General features: G+C 39.6%; 1 protein-coding gene across 2 annotated transcripts; it reads left to right on the top strand.

Annotated features, from left to right (window-relative positions):
* The first annotated feature begins 450 nt into the window (after window positions 1-450).
* Window positions 451-16860, top strand: LOC113592079 (class I histocompatibility antigen, F10 alpha chain-like). Of its 2 annotated transcripts, none has more exons than XM_035526210.2 (11): window positions 451-2212; window positions 3163-3435; window positions 4329-4604; window positions 6342-6404; window positions 9826-10104; window positions 14797-15072; window positions 15363-15641; window positions 15752-15862; window positions 16104-16121; window positions 16220-16285; window positions 16422-16860. In XM_035526210.2, exons 1-10 carry the CDS (start codon window positions 2137-2139, stop codon window positions 16276-16278), a joined length of 1710 nt encoding a protein of 569 aa, XP_035382103.2. In that variant the 5' UTR covers window positions 451-2136; the 3' UTR covers window positions 16279-16285; window positions 16422-16860. The 2 variants fall into 2 exon arrangements, with proteins under 2 accessions (XP_035382103.2, XP_035382104.2); XM_035526211.2 differs by having other exon boundaries at window positions 15761-15862.
* The last annotated feature ends 2059 nt before the right edge of the window (window positions 16861-18919 follow it).

Consider the following 18919-nt stretch of genomic DNA (forward strand, 5'->3'; position numbering starts at 1 on the left):
AATGATGTAAAATTCATAAACCATATTTTATAGCCATTTTTCCTTTTCTTCTTTTCAGTAGAAGAGATACAGTGTGTAAGGCATCACGATTAAAAACAATCATAGAAAACGCCAATGTGAATCTGTGCTTTTATGGACCGGTTTTTCTTAACGGTCACTAGATAGCGCCACATACTCGCTCATGAAAATTAAAACTCACTGAAAACTGCACTGTCAGCGCACGTGCTGTAAGCACGAGGTTGCTGTGTGATACTGTGCACAAGGGACAAGCTTTACTCGATTGCTTGATGAATCAATCTACAAGATTTTATTCGAAGAGGGGTTTTTTTCAGATAGTAGTGTGGTTTTCAACTTGTCTGGGTCTACTGTCTTACCCACCTCAGCAGTTAACTGGGCATAATTTTCTGCATTCTGCAGCTAGGTCTGGATGAGTGTCCAGGTACTGTGGTTTAGAAGTTCATAAAATCTAAATATTATATAATACATTGCACTCTAAATCTTTTATCTAGATCTTAGCCTTTCCTTGAGGATTATTACAGCTTGTTTTACCTATAGTATTTGTGTACATTGATGCATTTTAACTAAAATTTTAGATAAAATATTAACCATTAAAAAATTTATCATTTACACTGTTCAAGAACCTTTTTTTCTTAACGTTTTGCTCTTTTTTAAAATCAAATTCACTAAGAGACGATAGTGTATAATGAATCACAATAGTTGTGACAAGTTTTGGCCTTAACAGGCAAGGATTAAATAAATAAGAAGAATAAATAACATATTTTATGTCCAAATTCCTATAATGAAGACTCCTGTCTTTTCTTTGATTGCAGGAATACACTGCTTGTCAAAAGAATTACAGCAGATGTTGTCACAAAGCAGCTTTACAAATGTGCAAGTCCAAGCCCCCATTGAGCAAGACACACTGGCAAGGAAAAACTCCCTAGAACATGAGGAAGAAACATTCAGAGGAACCAAGACTCAAATGGGGGCCTCCATCCTCCTCTGGCTGACAATGGTCACCACAACAATAACAATTTTAAAAGAAAAATAAATAAATAATAATTTTTTTTTTTAAATTAATGTCTAGTCTGTTTTTCTAGAGGTCCTAGCTTTTTCCCGATGCTGTGCATGTGTCCAAAACCCATCCAGAGAACGTCCATCAAGGGCAACAGAGAAGTAGTTGGCTGGGTGGAGGTGTGGTGGACTACAGCAGTGAACATCGGGGTGGTGGGAGTAGCCATGGCAGCTGAGATGGGTTGAGGCTCAGTAACATCATGACATAGGTGTACCTCAAGACTGGGACAAGAAATATCTGAAGACAGATTTTTCAAAGATTTTATCTACTGATGAGACGAGAACGACTCTTGACGGACCAGATGGATGGGCCCGTGTCTGGATCAGTAACGGGCACAGAGACTCAGACACTAGCAAGGTGGAGGTGGGGTACTGCTATGGCCTCGAATTATTAAAGATGAGCTAATTGGACCTTTTTGGGTTGAAGATGGACTCAAAATCAACTCTCAAACCTTCTGCCTGCAGGCTGAAGACACTTTCTTCAAGCAGTAGTACAGGAAAAAGTCTGCATCTTTCAAGAAGACCATGATTTTTATGCAGGACAATGCTCTATCGCAGGCTTTGAAGTACTCCAATGTGTGGCTAGCCAGTAAAGGCCTTAAAGATGAAATAATAATGACATGGCTCCCTCCTCACCTGACCTAAACCCTATTGAGAACTTGTGGGCCCTTCTTAAATGGGAGCTATACAGTAAAGGAATACAGTACAGCTCTATGGTGTCTGGGAGGCTGTGGTTGCTGATGCACAAAAAGTCATCAACAGATTAAGAAACTGACAGACTCCTTGAGTCGAAAGTTTATGACTGTTATTGAAAAAAAGGGTGGCTATATTAGTCACTGATCTTTATTCAGTTATTTATTTTTTAATGTCAGAAATATTTATTTGTAAATTTTGAGTTGTTTGTTTATTATTCTCACGTTAACAGATGCAAATAAACAAATGAGGTGGGAAAATTTCTATTTTTGGCACTGAAACTCACAATCTAGTCTAGTGAACTTTCTCTAGCGGCAGATGTGTATTTAAGATTAATCGTGTTGAAATGAAAGGTGAAATAATGTCTTAATGGAAAAGATGTATCGCAAAGGAACAATAACGCAAACCCTGTTCATTCTCGCCGTTAGTGTTCACTTGTCTGGATGTAAGTTCAGAGATTATTATCGTTTGACTTTCTAACAAATGTTAACGGTTATATTCTTCCGCATTTTGCGGAATTCGATGTACAAAATTATTGCAACACATCATCAAATCATTGAAATATTATCCTTGCCAGTTCGAAATAATAACATACAGAATATGGATGATTTTGCTTACAGAATAATAGTTATTTTAATCTTGATGGCCATGTTGTAAGACCATAAAGGTATACCGATGACACGAATTTGTTAAAAGGTGGGAAAAAACTGTATTCAGGTGTAAATGTTTTCTTAACTAGTAGGTTGTCATCACATTACAGGCTAAGTGTTTGTTTGTTTTTTATCGTTGCAGAGGCTCAACGTATAGTGTAAATGTTAAGGAGACTGTATATACCGTCAGTGTTTTTATTAAGTTCATTTCCTGATCTGATAGTTTGCTTTTACCAAGTTATGTGTCCTTCCAGAACATATAGGCCAGAACGTATAAGTACAGTTGTTTCGTACATTTAAAATGTTATATTTTCACTAGTTACTAAAAACCCAAGTATTTTAAAAGTTTGCTTGTGTAAATTTCTAAATGTAGAAAACAGCGCCACTCAGTTTCACTTTATACATTGCCATCGTGATTTTTATTAGTGACTGATGACGTTTTGTTTCCGTTGTTGGTTCTCACCCAGCAAGGCAGTAACGTTAAGTGAAATATCAAGAATATGCGTTAGGTTTGTTTCATGCACTAAATTATTTAACATTTATAGGATCACTATACAATATTTACTTAAACAGAAAATGAAAAATAGGACAGTTTTAATAGCGGAGTCTCACTATCAGAACAATCAGATTATTTACCGCAGCGCTGTTTGAACACATCAGGCTTTGGCGCGCCAATAGGCAGTAGACTTTAAAAAGGTTTGCTAAATATAATTAAGCTTATACTCTCCTCATGCTGTTTTGACAGGCTCGACAGGCTCTCATTCTTTGAAGTACTTGCACACTGGAGTAAAACATGAAAAAAACCTACAGTACACTGCTGTTGGTCTCTTGGATGGAGAAGAGTTTGTGTACTATGACAGTAACATCAGGAAGATGATCCCAAAGGCAGAGTGGACAAAGAAGATTGATGCTGAAGAGCCAGACTACTGGAACAGAGAAACAGAAAAACTGAAGAGTCATGACGAATGGTTCAGAGAGAACATAGCTACTCTAATGAAACGCTTCAATCAAACCGATGGTAAGGAAATTACACACAATACCTTTACTTTGCAATTTATGACACCACACCAAATAGAATAGCATAGCCAGTTGTTTATATTTATCAAAAAAGTCCAAATTAGCACCAAAAAGAAGTCTTCATATCTAGCTTACAAACATGAGTGCAGTAACATGAAATAATATACACATAAATCAACTTGGTGGGCAGTAGTTGATTAGGATGACAGTTTGGTCACAACCCAGGGGTTGGGGCCCTGGGCTTGGGCCTTAAGGCTTGAATGTTGCAAATATGATAAGTTACAGGTAGCCTGAGCAGCCTGAGCTGTATTAGCTTTGCTGTATTGCTCTATTTCCTGTGCAGTACTGCTATATTTCCTGTGCTGTAGTGCTGTATTAGCTGTGCTGTGCTGCTGTATTTCCTGTGCTGTAGTGCCGTATCAGCTGTTCTGTTCTGTGCTGCTGTATTTCCTGTGTTGTACTGCTGTATTTCCTGTGCTGTAGTTCTGTATTTCCTGTGCTGTATTAGCTGTGATGTGCTGCTGTATTTCCTGTGCTGTGCTGCTGTATTTCCTGTGCTGTAGTGCTGTATTTCCTGTGCCGTATCAGCTGTGCTGTGCTGTGCTGTGCTGCTGTATTACCTGTGCTGTGCTGCTGTATTTCCTGTGCTGTAGTGCTGTATTTCCTGTGCTGTACTGCTCCATTAGCTGTGCTGTACTGTCTGTCAACATTTGTATTTGTCTGAGATTCCTTTCTAGCACACTCACACACAGACAGGCTACAATCTGTGGTTTATATAAATATTTAAGTAATTCCAATGGTAAATACATGAAATACTTGCAGTCTTCACTCATGCTTTTTCAGTATTTTCATAAAAACTACCTTGCCATGATGTGGCTGAACTTGTATTCCCAGGAAACCACACATGGCAGTGGACATACGGCTGTGACCTGCATGATGATGGACCTATTAGAGGATATAACTATTATGTCTATGATGGAAAAAAATTCCTCACTCTGGATCTGAACACTCTCACCTGGACTGCAGCTAACAGTGTAGCTCATATTACCAAGCAGAAGATGGGAGCTGACAGATCTTTGGCTGAGTCCCAAAAGGACTATCTGGAGAACACCTGTATTGACTACCTGAAAAAGTACATAGCCTTTTGCAACACTTCATTGAAGAGCAAAGGTAGAGTGGATTGAATAGACATTATTTATCATGTGTGAAATTCCTTTTCTTCATTAGGAATATTCTGCCAAAACAAGCCTCTTTGGGCATGTTGAGTGACTAGTAACATTATCTGTCTGTCTTAGGGAATGGCTTTTATAATGTGCAATATTGCCCTTTACTATTAAAGTGTTGCCTGATATGGCTAAATTACACTGCAGTTGCAGTATGGCTTGCAATGTTAAAACTACTAGACAAGCCTAGTTTAACCTTCGCTTTATCCACTGCACCGATATTTTTATACAAGCCCTATCCGTATGACATCTGACACTTTATTCCATAAGAACAATCATTCTTCATATGTAAAAATGTGTTTATTGTCTTCACTCCAAACCACTTTGTACATGCTTCTAATGGATATGCTAAGAGTCCTCACCCATCCACATTTCAACAAAGGGGCTCAGTCATTCAGATCATAAAATTTCCACTTCTAGGTGGGTTCACCACTGATAAACCCTTTCTCAGTATGTTAAAATTAAATTGTTCACTTGGGCCATTTGCAGCAAAATCATTTATATTTGTCAAATGAAGCAATTTCCTTGAAATGAAGGCACCTCAGGTGGACCTTCAGACCAACTGGCCAGGTGTGGACCTAACGGTGTGGACCAGTTGGCCCCTGGATTGCAGAGCACTGGGGTCTACTAGCCATGTCACTGGAGGTGGTTCTGGACACCAAACCCTGAGTCCTCGGGGGCATGCTCCAGCAGGCTTTGGCAGTGGCATTAACTACCAGATATTACAAACTGTCAATGAAAGTTCCAACCATGTTGTCTACCTTCCCCAAAAAGGTGCAGTCGCTTGCACTTTTTCCTCACCCATTCTGATTGGATGATACCATGGAATGGCTGCAGCATCTTGTTTTTGCTGTTATCGTGTTCCTTTTTTACATTACAGCGATGATCATTAGTAAATTAGCTAATAGAATATCATCTCTATCTCACAAGTTGTACATTTATTAAAAGAGGCATTGTAACAGTTAGCTATCTAGGGAATCACTTAATATCTGTACTAACAGTGCAAGCTGCAAGACTCAAGTTTCCATACTTTCTGTTCTGACACTCATGGTGAAGCAGGATTATAACTGTCTTTCAGATTCTGTCGAGAGACATTCTGTTGTCCTATAAATTAGCCTTTCAGATGAAAAACTAAATAAGTAGCTTCAAAATTGACTCTTTACCACCAGGTTTGTAGTGATGTTATAACAGTATGACAGAGTGATTCTTTACCACCAGGTCTGTAGTGATGTTATAACAGTATGATAGAGCGATTCTTTACCACCAGGTTTGTAGTGATGTTATAACAGTATGACAGAGTGATTCTTTACCACCAGGTGGGTCTGCACATGCTTACCACCCACAAAACCTGTTTGAGACCATGTGAACTTACTGTCAGTGATGGATGATGTTGGAGATGGTTTTAGGGATGTTGGGAGATGGGTGTGATGGGGATGGTGTTGGGGGTGTATGGGATGGGTGGGGTGGAGACAGATTTCCATCTCCATAAACTGTGTAGATCTGTATAAACTTTAATGGAAAATTATATTCATTGATTCATTCTGATATCATTTTTTCTGATCCCTCAGACAAGAGTTGTAACTGCTTCACTCTTGAACTCCTGTGCATTAGACATCATTCTCTATAAGTATAACCGTAACCACATATGGTCAGTTTGTGCACTTATAGTCTTTTATCTTTACAGGCTCTGGTACCGCCCAACGTTCTAAAAGAAACGCAGATAAAAGAAGTAGCTCTACACAATCTGGTAGGAATGCGTCTCATCTCATTCATGTGTCTCATGGTGTCTTGTATTGTCCTGGTGATAGAACTGGTCCCTCTCCTCACCCAACCCATCCCCAACATCTCTAACGCCATCCCCACCCCATAGCTGTGTACTTTATCCCTGTCCCTTGTGCCCCAACAGTAGTCTACTTTCCAACAAAACTGTCTAAAATGTCATTTTTCATAATTTTGATGATTTTTTATATTTGGGTTGTTCATAACTATTAGACTGTAATAGTATGTTCACTCATACGATATAGTAGGATAAAAGTATAATTCACAGTGTTGCAAATATATATATATTTTACGTTTCAGTTGATCTTGAGCAAGAGATACAGTATAACAGAATTTTAGACAAATGTATGAATATGTAGTTCTTAACGTCAACACTAGTTCAGAACTGCACCCATGCATCAAAGTTAAGAACATACTGAGGTCGAAAAATTTATGTGTGACATTGTAGAAACAGGAGTGAGGTACCAGTGCAGGTTGGCAGCAATGATTATTAACAGAAAGAGAAAATTCAAGAAGTTACAACAAACTCTTAAAGCCTCATACAGTCAGTGACAGAGCGATGCTTTATTGTCAGTGGAGGATACCTGTGGGAATGAATGGGCGAGGGGAAATGAGGAACAGGTGTGAATAATCAGTGGTCAGTAAATGGGTGATTGGGACCAGGAAGTGGTTGTGGAAAGTGATTAGTGGGAGTGTGTGTGTTGGTCTGGCAGGGTGCCAAACGGAGTGTGACAGTATGCAGCTAAACACTCAAAATGCTACTCAACTGATAATAATGTAACGTGCAGGGGGCACAGAGAAACTACTAGCCAGTAAGGGAAACTGTGTAGCATGTGCCTTCCAATATTGTAGTGGATTGTCTGACCTTGGGATGGTTTGCTCTGCGAGGTCATTCTGTACCTGAACAACTGCTGATGATGTGCTCACATGATGTGCTGTCTCACGTTGTTCTAGGATCTCATTTCCCTCTTCATTTAAAAGTTTCCTCTAGTGTGTGTTGTTTCAGTGCAGCCTTTGCCTGGGTAACCTGAGTAAACTCAGTGTATTCTGCTAAGTGTTTATTTTTTAGGTGGGTATCAAATTGGTAGTATTAAACATAGCTCTGTTACTACCACCCTAACCCTAACCCTAACCCTTGCGAAATGCTTGCATTGCAGGCATTACACATAGTTGTTGGACTGGTTTCCTTCTCGAATTTAAAATATTTCCACACTCCAGAAATTTTAGCCAAGTTATGTTCTCCATTTACAGCTCCCGTATGATCGCCGATGTAAAACAAGGAGCAGGCTTAGGTTCTTTGTCCAATTGTCCAATGGTACCGATCTATGAGATCTGATCGGGACATTCCTAGTTTTAATTAAAATATTATTATCAAAGTCTAATCCACTTGTGCATGTGCATCAGTAACTATACCTACACTTGTCACTGGAAGGCTATGGGAAATTGTGCTTCTGAATGACAAATCTATTTTACAAGCCCTTTTAGAAAGTTACTTTTTATGCTGGCTACATAGAACTAGAATTAATTCCATCAATGAATGAACTGATGTTAAGATGGAAGGACAACAGACAAATAAAACACAAGTATTATTTTTCTATTTGCAAAAGGTTGTAGACTTTTAATTTCCTAGGTTTTCCTCCAATACTTGTACTTCTCCTTCCAAGAAAACCCAGGAAAAGGGGTTTTTGTTTTTTCATCCACACAGCTTGAAAGGCTACAAATAAAATGAATGTATAATGGTTATACACTTCTGTAATAAACTGACACCTAAGGCTATATGGGCATAATTTCTCAGTTTTACTTTAACTAGTCTGAGAGGGTAACAACTACTTAAATGACAACTTCAAAACATGTTAGTATGCATAATCTATAACCTGGTGGATAGGCATCTAGACTAGACTATGGATAGGCATCTAGACAAGATCTTGCTTGTGATTAAACACAATTCTGAATTATTATTTGTGAGGAGCTATATTTCAATGCAGTTAAGGGTGTGTTATTTGCACATGTGAATCTTTTTACAATCAATGGGTGGCACTGTGGGTCCATGGCTCAAAACAGTCAATTTGGTAATAAAATAATCCATGCATTAAAAAGAGGCAATTTTGGTTTAATTTGAAAGCACATGAATAGTTGTCATTTAGAGAAGGATATAATCCAATAGCTATTCAGGAACATAGAGTTTTGATAAACATTACAAATCCGAACAATTTAGAATGCAGAATATATCCACAGATTCCAGTTCACGACATTACGGCTCCTAGGGTCATCAGTAGAGGCCAGGAGGCCATAAAGTTTGGGGCCATGTGACCTTGCAGGGTCATAAACCATCCTGTACTTGAAACTTTTAAGTTGTTATTGGGGTAAAACTCAGACTTGCTGGCTCATTATTGTAAGGTTCTGATAATGAGGACACCCCTGATGGGTGTTGTGAGGGTCGTTAAATAGAGTCCATCTGGGATGTAGAATTGTCATTCTCCACCACAATGAACATATAATAGATCTAGCAAATATTTTAGCTATTTCCACTGTACACTTGAAACAATAAGTTATACTCAAACACCTAAATTTGTGAAGACTATTTAAAAAACAGAATTCCTGTTTTTCCACAATCCTCGATCAAACACAATGACTTTTCCCCTCTAAAATGTATTGTTTTTTGTTACAAGGCTAGGCAGGTAGAACAATCTAATATTAACCATTATATCTTGTCACTTATTTTATCCTGATATATGAAAATTATTCATAAATAAGGTTGTTAGTGCACATATAATGGATGAATTTAATCTATCTTTGCAGTCTGCAAAAACAGACACACTTTCTTTTTCCATATCATACATTAAACTGCAGAGTTAAAATGTGATATTGTAGACTCCCTCTTGTTCATTACATGGCCTTCTGTAGTTCAGATAAAGTAGTGACATTGTTCATAAAGAAGTCTCAGTATGCAGAGCCCATTTTCAGCAGTCAGCAGTCTCAAGTAACAAGATTTAATATGTAATTTACGCCATCTTTGTAAAACTGCCCCATATTGTCTTTTAGGGTAAAATGAATGTTTCTCTTAAATTCTCTTTTATGATAAATGATAAACTAAAGGTTTTCCATAAGGTGACTAATTAAGACTAACAAATTCAGATGGTAGGTATAGCTGTCACTAAACAGGTAAAAATGCCTACATGTTGAGGTTTATCATTTAATTGACAGATTCAGCATTATTTATACAACAGAATAAGAATTTGAAATGAACAAAAAATGTAGCTTTTCATGTGATTTTTAATGTTTAGTGTTTTGTCTGCCCTTTTCTTAAAATTCACACAACAATAGAAATTCCAATTATATTTTAAATATTTTTTTCAAAATAATTGACATGATTGTTTAAACCTTTTCAGCTACAGCCACGCTCTCAGCCACCCACTCCCTACAGTACATCATCACTGCAGTCACACCTGGAATAAACTCCCCAGAGTACATTGAAGTTGGCCTGTTGGATGGAGAGCCATTTGTTTACTACGACAGCAAGATTAAGAAGATGATCCCAAAAACAGAATGGATAAAAAACAATGAAGACGAAGACTGTTGGGACGCAGAAACCCAGACAAACCAGGCCACCCAAGAGATATTCAAAGCCAATATTGCTACAGCAATGTCACGCTTCAATCAGACCGAAGGTAAGAAGAACACTCTGAACATTTATCACCAAACACCAGCACAGTCAGAACTAGTAAAATGAATTATTATGGATTAAAAGCACCAAGAGATGAACCAGTTTTAGTACATTCACTGTGAAAGAGAAATCTATTCCTATATATATATATATACACTGAAAACTTGAAAAAAGTCGGCCTGAAATCAAAATCTTTTTAAATGTTCTTTGTCATTGCTCATACTGTGAAGAGGTGATTTTACAAATTTTACTTTAATTATATATTATTTTGTGGAGCTGGCAGGAGCAGGAGGTTAAAGCAAAGGAGTCTTTATTCTCCATGATTCAAATGATACAAAGTAACAGGCTGCAATGCAGCGGTTAAAGGAAAATAGAAATGGTTAAGTAGAGTTAATCGGCTGGTGATGGAGACTGGGGCAGGTGCTGTGAGTTTTCATAGATGAAAGGAAGCAGATCTCTTGCGATTGTCTGGAACAGAGCGGAAGGAATTGGATCCAGCAGACATGTAGCTGAATTGCTGGAAGTCAGGAGTTGAAGAATTTCATCTGAGCAGAGAGGAGAAAAAGAATTCAGGAATGCACATCAGTTGGAGAAGTGGGAACAGAGAAAAAGGACTGGTGGATTGTGGCAATCTTCTCCTCAAAGAAGGTGATAAAATCCTCTGGAGTAAGAGATGAGGAAGGAGGGGGAGGATTAAGGAGAGATGAGCTTGTGTGGATCAGAGAAGAGCTTGTGTGGATCAGATGTTAATGATTCAACTTTCTCTCTGTAGTAGGATGACTTTGCAGATGTTACTTCTAGTGAGAACTTGGAAAGGAGAGACTTGTATGAGCTGAGGTCTGAATCTACATGAGATTTACTCCACTGCCTCTCTGCAGTCCTCAGTTCTCTCCTGTGGCAGCAAAGTGTTTCTGTTAGCCAGGGGGCAGGTGGGGAGGACTTTGCAGGTCTAGAGCAGAGGTCAAATGCTGTCAACAGCGGAAGGATGCAGGAGGAATGCAGCTTGTCTGATGGAAGGTTGAAGTCACCAAGGAGAATGAGTGGATTTCCTCAATGGGGAATTGACTCAGGAGGATGTTGAGCTCATCAATGAAGTGATCTAGGGAACCTGGAGGGCAGAAGATGACAATAATAAGAGGTTTGGTGGGGAAAGACCCTGTAATGGCATGAAATTGAAAAGAGGAGATGAAAAGAGTAGAGAAGGAAAGTGGAGTGAAATGCCACTCTCGAGACATTAGTAAACCTGTGCCACCACCCCTGCTGAGACCCCTCGGAGAATGAGTGAATGAAAAGGCAGAGGACAGGGCAGCCGGAGTCGCCGAGTGCTTAGGGGTGATCCATGTTTCTGTTAGAGCCAGGAAGTGTAGGAAGTGGAGGGATGCTAATGCTGAGATGAAGTCGGCCTTCTGGACAGCAGATTGGCAGTTCTAGAGCCCTCCTGCTACCACAATATGTGATGGTGCCGAGTGTTGTGAGTAAGTGAGGTTGCTGAGATTGCAACATCTATGATAGCGTCGAGGAGATCTGTGGGATATGTGGACAAGAATTGTAAAACACATTTCAGATGCTTGATTTGTGGATGTATGAGATAAAAGATTGAGATAATATGAGAAGATACTTAGCTGAGTTTGTGAATTCCTGTAGGTGAGATGTAGATGAACTGATTGAGAGCACCACCAAACCTTCTCCAGATGTTGATTACCGCTACAGACACGTGTCCTAATTTAACTCACTTCAATAAGTGCTGAGCCCGTCACAAAAGACACGAAACAAGGAGATGCTCCACACCAACACCATACACACAAGCACACACAAATAAGTGTTTAAATGAATGTGTTGAAGTGAACCCAGACTGGCGTGTGTGTGCTGTTAAACAGCAGTAGTGTAGAGAGTGGGGGGTGAAATGATGATGGTTGTGTGAGTGAGTCAGGAGGGGAACTGCTACACTCTGTGTGCTCACAGGTATGGAGCTGTACAGGGAGAGGATGGAAACACAGACGTCATCAGTACGTGGTGGAGCTCAGTCACACACTCATGACTCCCCACTACTGCAGAACAGTGCCGATGTGTGTGGGATCCAGTTTAAGTCCACGTGCCTGATACTGATGAGCTGTGAGACGTGATCGGCACTGATGACGCAGCATGAACACACACACACACAGACCTAGAGAGAGAGTCCAGGCCCCAGAGCAGTGCTGGGTTTACAGTGAGCGTCAGTGTGGGGGAGGGGCAGAGGGCTGTGTGTGTGGGGCAGCAGTGCTGGTGTCCTCCAGGGGGCGATAGTGCTGAAGGGGAGGAGCTGTGTGGGTATGATGTCACAGCCAGGCGAGTGAGCTTTGTTATTCTGGGGAATGTGGAAGGTCAGTGAGAGAGCAGGAGTGAGAGCATCTGTCTCCAGCCTCTCATCCCTCATCTGTTGGGCTGGCGGTCGAGCTGCTCATTGGTGCTTCCTCAGGTGGACCACAGAGGTGGGCGAGGTCATGAGTCATCAGCAGTGTGTGGTTTAACCCCACCCACACTCCAACTGATGAAAGCAGAATGACTCACACACCAAGAGACAAAGTGCCAAACAAGGACACTCACTTTTTTCAAAGCTGAGACATCAAAATTGGTCTAATAGACCAAACACTGTGTTAAAGTGTAAAGTGCACACAGTGAGGATAAAAACATAGTAGATGTTTCAGTCACCAGACTTTCATCAGTGGCAGTAAAGATGGTAGAAAGACGCTTTAGACAAGAACAGAAACCAACATGACACCTGGACCCTGTTACTGCAGTGTAATTAATCAGAGATCCAATCACAGATCAGAAGCCACTGCAGTAGCAAGAGAGCTGTGTGTAACATTAGACAGAGTGAGGCAGAACACACTTGCTGAGCTGCACAAATTTTAATCAGAGTATACAGGTACTCAGAGTCCGGAACACAACAGGAACACATGACAACAAACAAGATAAGCAAATCAAGAACAGGTTTACAAAAACAAAAGACAATGCAGGTGAAGTACAAACAGGACAACCAGGGAGCACATACCTGCACAGGGTTTAGTGTTCTGTGTCCATTTGTATATAAACCCCTGCTAGTGTGAGCTTAGTTGTTGGTCATTGTTAGAGTCTGCCTAGAATGTCAGTATCAATGTTTGTTTAGCCGCTGTTATTGTTTGTGTAGCCTATGTTAATGTTACAGTCATCGTCGTTGGCATCAAGTGTATTCATGTTCACTGTTAATGTTATGTGTGAGTGTTTTATACATTCAATGTCATTAAATGTTTCACAAAGTCGAGGGAGTCTGTGAGTCCTGCTCCACGTCCTGCGGCACTCGGGCCGTTACACCCACCTTATATGTGTAACTCACAGCCCACCTTAGAGGTGTAGTGATAACCTGCATTATAAGTACTTATAGGTATGCTATACCTTATAGGTTTATATAATTGCAAGTGAGCAGGTAAAGTGAGGAAGAGGCTAGTCTTGTGATTCTGTATTACCATATTTAATATAAAATACTGTATAGTGATACGTTTACTTCTAATGTAATGAGACTCCATTTCAATTACGGTGAATTTTCCTGCCTTTGTTTCAGATACAAATCAGCTGTGTCTCTATCGCTGAGTCCTGTTGGTGATGTCGTTAAAGTAGTGTGTAGATGTCTATACGATTATTGACATATACTAGAAATGATAGCAGCAATGGAGGTTGATTTAGATGGCACAGGAAAAAAAAAACTGTCAGCAAAAAAATACCTGAAACCTACAAAACAGAGATCAGTAGATCAACTTGTGATTCCTTTGAAATACATAAATGAACAAACAAACGGAATTAAAAAGGCCCAAACTAAATAAAATAATTTTTGTCATGAATTATTGTAACAAGCTTAGGTTGAGTGTGTTGAGGAGAAGATTCTAGTCTTTGTTAATAGGGGACGATAATCCAGATCCTCCCTTAACAAACCACTCAAAAGTAATTAGCCTCAATGATGATAATGTGGTGGAAAAATACTGCTAAAAGCTAAATTCATCACAAGGGGAAACAGATACAGGAAATGCACTAAGATTTTAAAACACTGATCATCTGTAACGCGTGTCGGCCCGAGTGCCGCAGGGCATCGAGCAGGACGCGCAGACTTCCTCAACAGGGACGAACATTTTTACATAAATGACAACGGCACTCACACGTATTACAAACGATAACATGAACATGAAACGAGTGACAAACAACAAACATGATGCATACGCTTTCACAAGGACGAAAGAACATTAACATGTTACATCGACAAGGACCAACAACGCTGCACACCCTGACGTGAGTTTAAATACACACAGACAAAACAAAGTGCAGGTGTGTGCAGGCGTCGCCACAAAATAAAAGTCCTCCCACTGCACGTGGCTGGCCAAACCACGTGCCTCGCGGGAAGCGAGTGTTCTGTGACATCATCAGTAATCTGAACTTCAACATAAATAATACTGTGTTAAAACAAATGTGATATGCACTATTCACTATTAATATGACACCAATAATAATATAATAAAAACAAAATCACACAAAGGAAAATGAGAAATCTAAATATCTTATTTTTGAGAGTAAAATGTAACTTGTCTTGAATGGAGTGTGTGTAAAAGACTCTTGGCATTAGTGACCCCATGAAGAGAGCTGATGTTGCTTTATGACAGCAGGCAATGTGATCATGTTTGTGTATCTGCAGGGGTTCACACAGTGCAGGCGATGTATGGCTGTGAGCTGCATGATGATGGAACCACTACAGGATACAGGCAGGAAGGCTATGATGGAGAAGACTTCATCAGTCTGGATCTGAACACCCTCACCTGGACTGCAGCTAATGATAAAGCTGTTATTACCAAAAACAAGTGGGAAGCCACTGGCACCAATGCTCACCAATGGAAGGGCTACCTGGAGAACACCTGTATCGAGTGGTTACAGAAATATGTGTCTTATAGCAGAGACACTCTGGAGAGGAAAGGTAGAGTGTGTGATCTGCTCTGTTAGTGTAACTGCACCTGCTGCTCAGACACACTGCATTCCCCCTCATCACTGTAAACCTGCTGTTCAAACACACTGCGTTCCCCCTCATCACTGTAAACCTGCTGCTCAGACACACTGCATACTGCTTATCAGCACAGTCAGTAATAGGAAAATAAGGAAAACATTCCACAACTCACTGTCAAAATATTTCTAACTACACATTATAATTCTCACTCCAATATTAATAATCTTTACCTTTCGATTTCTCTCCCTGTCTCTCACTCTCAGACCCTCCTGAGGTGACCCTGTTCCAGAAGGACTCCTTTTCTCCAGTGGTGTGTCATGCGACAGGTTTCTTTCCAAAAGGAGTAGCGATCTTCTGGCAGAAGAATGGAGAAGACCTGCGTGAGAACGTGGAGCTCACAGAGACATTACCCAACCAGGATGGAACCTACCAGAAGAGAAGCATTCTGACAGTCTCACCTGAGGATCTGAACAAGAATAAGTACTCCTGTGTGGTTCATCACAGTGGACTGGAGAAGGATCTTGTGCTTGCATTTCAGCCAGGTATGATTTTAATTTTCCAGAAGGCCAAAGCAGTGCCTGTTTATGAAGAAATATTTTGATGATGAAAAAGTTAGGAAAGTTAGGAGGATTAACTGTGCTGTAACACCAAGGCTTTTCAGGAGTGTCGATTGGAGTCAACGTTGGTGCAATTCTGGCTGTTCTTCTCCTGGTCCTCGTTGGCTGTGCTGCTTTCCTCATCTGGAGGAAGAAGAAGAAGAATGGTAAGGGATGCAGGAGACAAATGGGAAGTCCAAATGAACAGCTTCAGTGGGGATTGGTTTATTGATTACTAATCTGATACTAAGTGTCTTTGGATGGTTTGGTCAGTTTAGTACACTCAAGTTTACCTTTGATATGTTAATTCACTTTTAACATAATTTAACTGCAAATATAAATTATCAAGTAGACCATATACTGTACATTGTATGTATATTAATTTCATATTCATTATTTGTCTTTCAGATTTCAAGCCTTTTGCAGGTAAGTGAGCTTTTATGACATCTGTATTGTATCATGAATCTCAGTGTTTAACATTTTAATATTAATGTGCTACATTAATGTGTTATTGTGTTTTACAGCCTCTGATGGAGAATCATTGTTCATCAGCTCATATGAAGGCCAACCACCTAAATGCTGAGAGGAGAGTAAGTCTCTGAGGAGAGTGAGGTGTCAGATCCCACAAGATGTCTGTGTAGTCAGCAGTTTAGCCACCAGCTCTGTCTGTGTAAGATAACTGTGTCTAATCTACCATTACATCATGGTGTGCTTGTATGTATTTAGGAATGATGAAGGGAAAGACGGTGGAAGAATACAGAGGAGAAGCATGAGACAGGCCTGAAGGGATCAGTCAAACAGCAATTAAATTACACGTCTGCAGATATTTCCTTTCCATTAGCTCTGTAGTTCTCCAGCATTCATCACACCTGTCATATTAGGGGAAACTTGAGTTTAATAGTGCTGTGCTTAAAGCTTTGATTTTGGAACTGTTTTTTACAGTGATTATATGTGTATAAAGGGATTAATGAGATTAGTAGGCTCTGTATTTGAATTCTGATAGCTTTGTCATTTTGATTGTTTCTTATGACTGCTGTAATGTTTCATGCTCAGGACTGTGTTATTTTGCTATGTAGAGACACTTAATGAGGAGACTCTTTTTTTCCCATAGTTCAAAATAATGAAACATATAGAACACAATTTAAATAAATCTTCTCTATCTATTTGTAAGTCTTCTTTAACTATCTCAGGACAGTGATTTTATTTTATGATGTTCAACAGAGCTTTGAACTGCCATCCTGAAACTCAGAGTCACACTTTAATTTTGATCAGCTTCAGTTTGGGCTTCAAACCATTTGGGCCCATTGGGTTACCATGGAGAATGAAGAGAAACACAGTATGCAGTCATTTTAATTCATGGCCATTCCCATTCCCAGACATCAGCGATTTATTCAGCACAGTTCATCAGACACCACTGATTTATTCAGCACAGTTCATCAGACACCACTGATTTATTCAGCACAGTTCATCAGACATCACTGGTTTATTCAGCACAGTTCATCAGACACCACCGATTTATTCAGCACAGTTCATCAGACACCACTGATTTATTCAGCACAGTTCATCAGACACCACTGATTTATTCAGCACAGTTCATCAGACACCACTGATTTATTCAGCACAGTTCATCAGACACCACTGATTTATTCAGCACAGTTCATCAGACATCACTGGTTTATTCAGCAAAGTTCATCAGACACCACCGATTTATTCAGCACAGTTCATCACACATCACTGATTTATTGAGCTGAACAAAAACCACATGATATAAAACTTTTTTTTTTGTTTCAGGATGGCTATGTATGACATACTGGATTCTGTTTTCATTTATTAATAACATTTAGTTTCTTAATGCATTTTTTGTCTTTTGATGGTAATGTACCACTTTTGAATTGAAATTGGGTCATTCAAATTTCACTAACAGATTTTACAAACCTAAATCAATTAATGTAAAGAAGAGCTGCTTAACACTTCCATGTAGTTTAAGATCCATGATTAGTAACACTTGAGATTGGAAATGTAGATAAATGACTTTGCACTGATTATGTTTCCATCTTATTTAAATGAAAAGGAATTAAAAGAATCTGTTAGATGCATAAAATTAGTTTGACCCAAATTTCGCATTAATTCTCCAAATTTTTATGTACAGCTGTTTCATTAGGGTAAATGCAGTGGGCTCAACAATAAAGAAATTTTAGAAATAAATATACATTTTTACTATCAACCGAAGCTATATCATTTTTCATCTACAAGATCTGAAGTGTAATGTTCATGTTTCAAAGAGAGAAAGAAACAAGGCTAGTTGTAACGCTCGTGGCCCGAGTGCCGCAGGGTGCGGGGCAGGACACACCGCATTCTTCCTTTGTGCAGAACATTTAGAGGTGGCACTCAGATACAACATTTACAATAAACATGATTATACATTTAACATTAAAAGAAGACGTATACACATTTAACGAAAACTACACAAACCAACGTTATAGCTACAAAGATCTAGTTAAACACACATAGCGACAATGACCAACAAAAGGGAGCACACACGGATAGGGGTTTAAATAGACACAATGACACTTAACAACACACCCTATACATGTGTGGGCAATCCCGGGGGGCGTGGTTAAAAAACAAATAAACACTGTACATATGTGGATCCCCCTGCACGTGGCGGGCCATACCGTGTGACTTACGGAGGAGGAGTGGTCCGTGAAATTAGTATTAAATTCAAGTGACAGCAAATCTGCATCTCTGCTTAGCAGAGTTCATATTTCCCCTGGTCACTTCAGTACTGCTGTATTAAATCAAAATCAAATCAAATTTATTTATGTAGTGCTTTTTATAACAAATGTCAAAAAAATGGTTTTTAAAAATGACCAAGTCCAAGACCTCAGTGAGCAAGCCAAGGGCGACAGTGGCAAGGAAAAACTCCCTAGAGCATGAAAAAACTGAGAATTTTGAGAGAAACATTAAATAATAATAAAATGAAAACATAAGCAATTAATGTCTAGTCCTAGAGGTCCTAGACTTGTCCCAATGCTGTGCATGTGTCCGAAACCCATCCCGCAAGAGAACGTCCATTGGGGGGACCGGAGAAGTAATTGGCTGAGGTGGACGTGTGGTGGGCTACAGCAGGGGACATCAGGGAGTCGTGGGAGTAGCCATGGCAGCTGAGATGGGTTGAGGCTCAGTAACATCATGACATCAGTGGTAGGGGTACCTCTGTATTA

This window comes from Electrophorus electricus, chromosome 1, assembly GCF_041902795.1.
Source record: "Electrophorus electricus isolate QZ-2024a chromosome 1, ASM4190279v1, whole genome shotgun sequence".
Lineage (NCBI taxonomy): Eukaryota > Metazoa > Chordata > Actinopteri > Gymnotiformes > Gymnotidae > Electrophorus > Electrophorus electricus.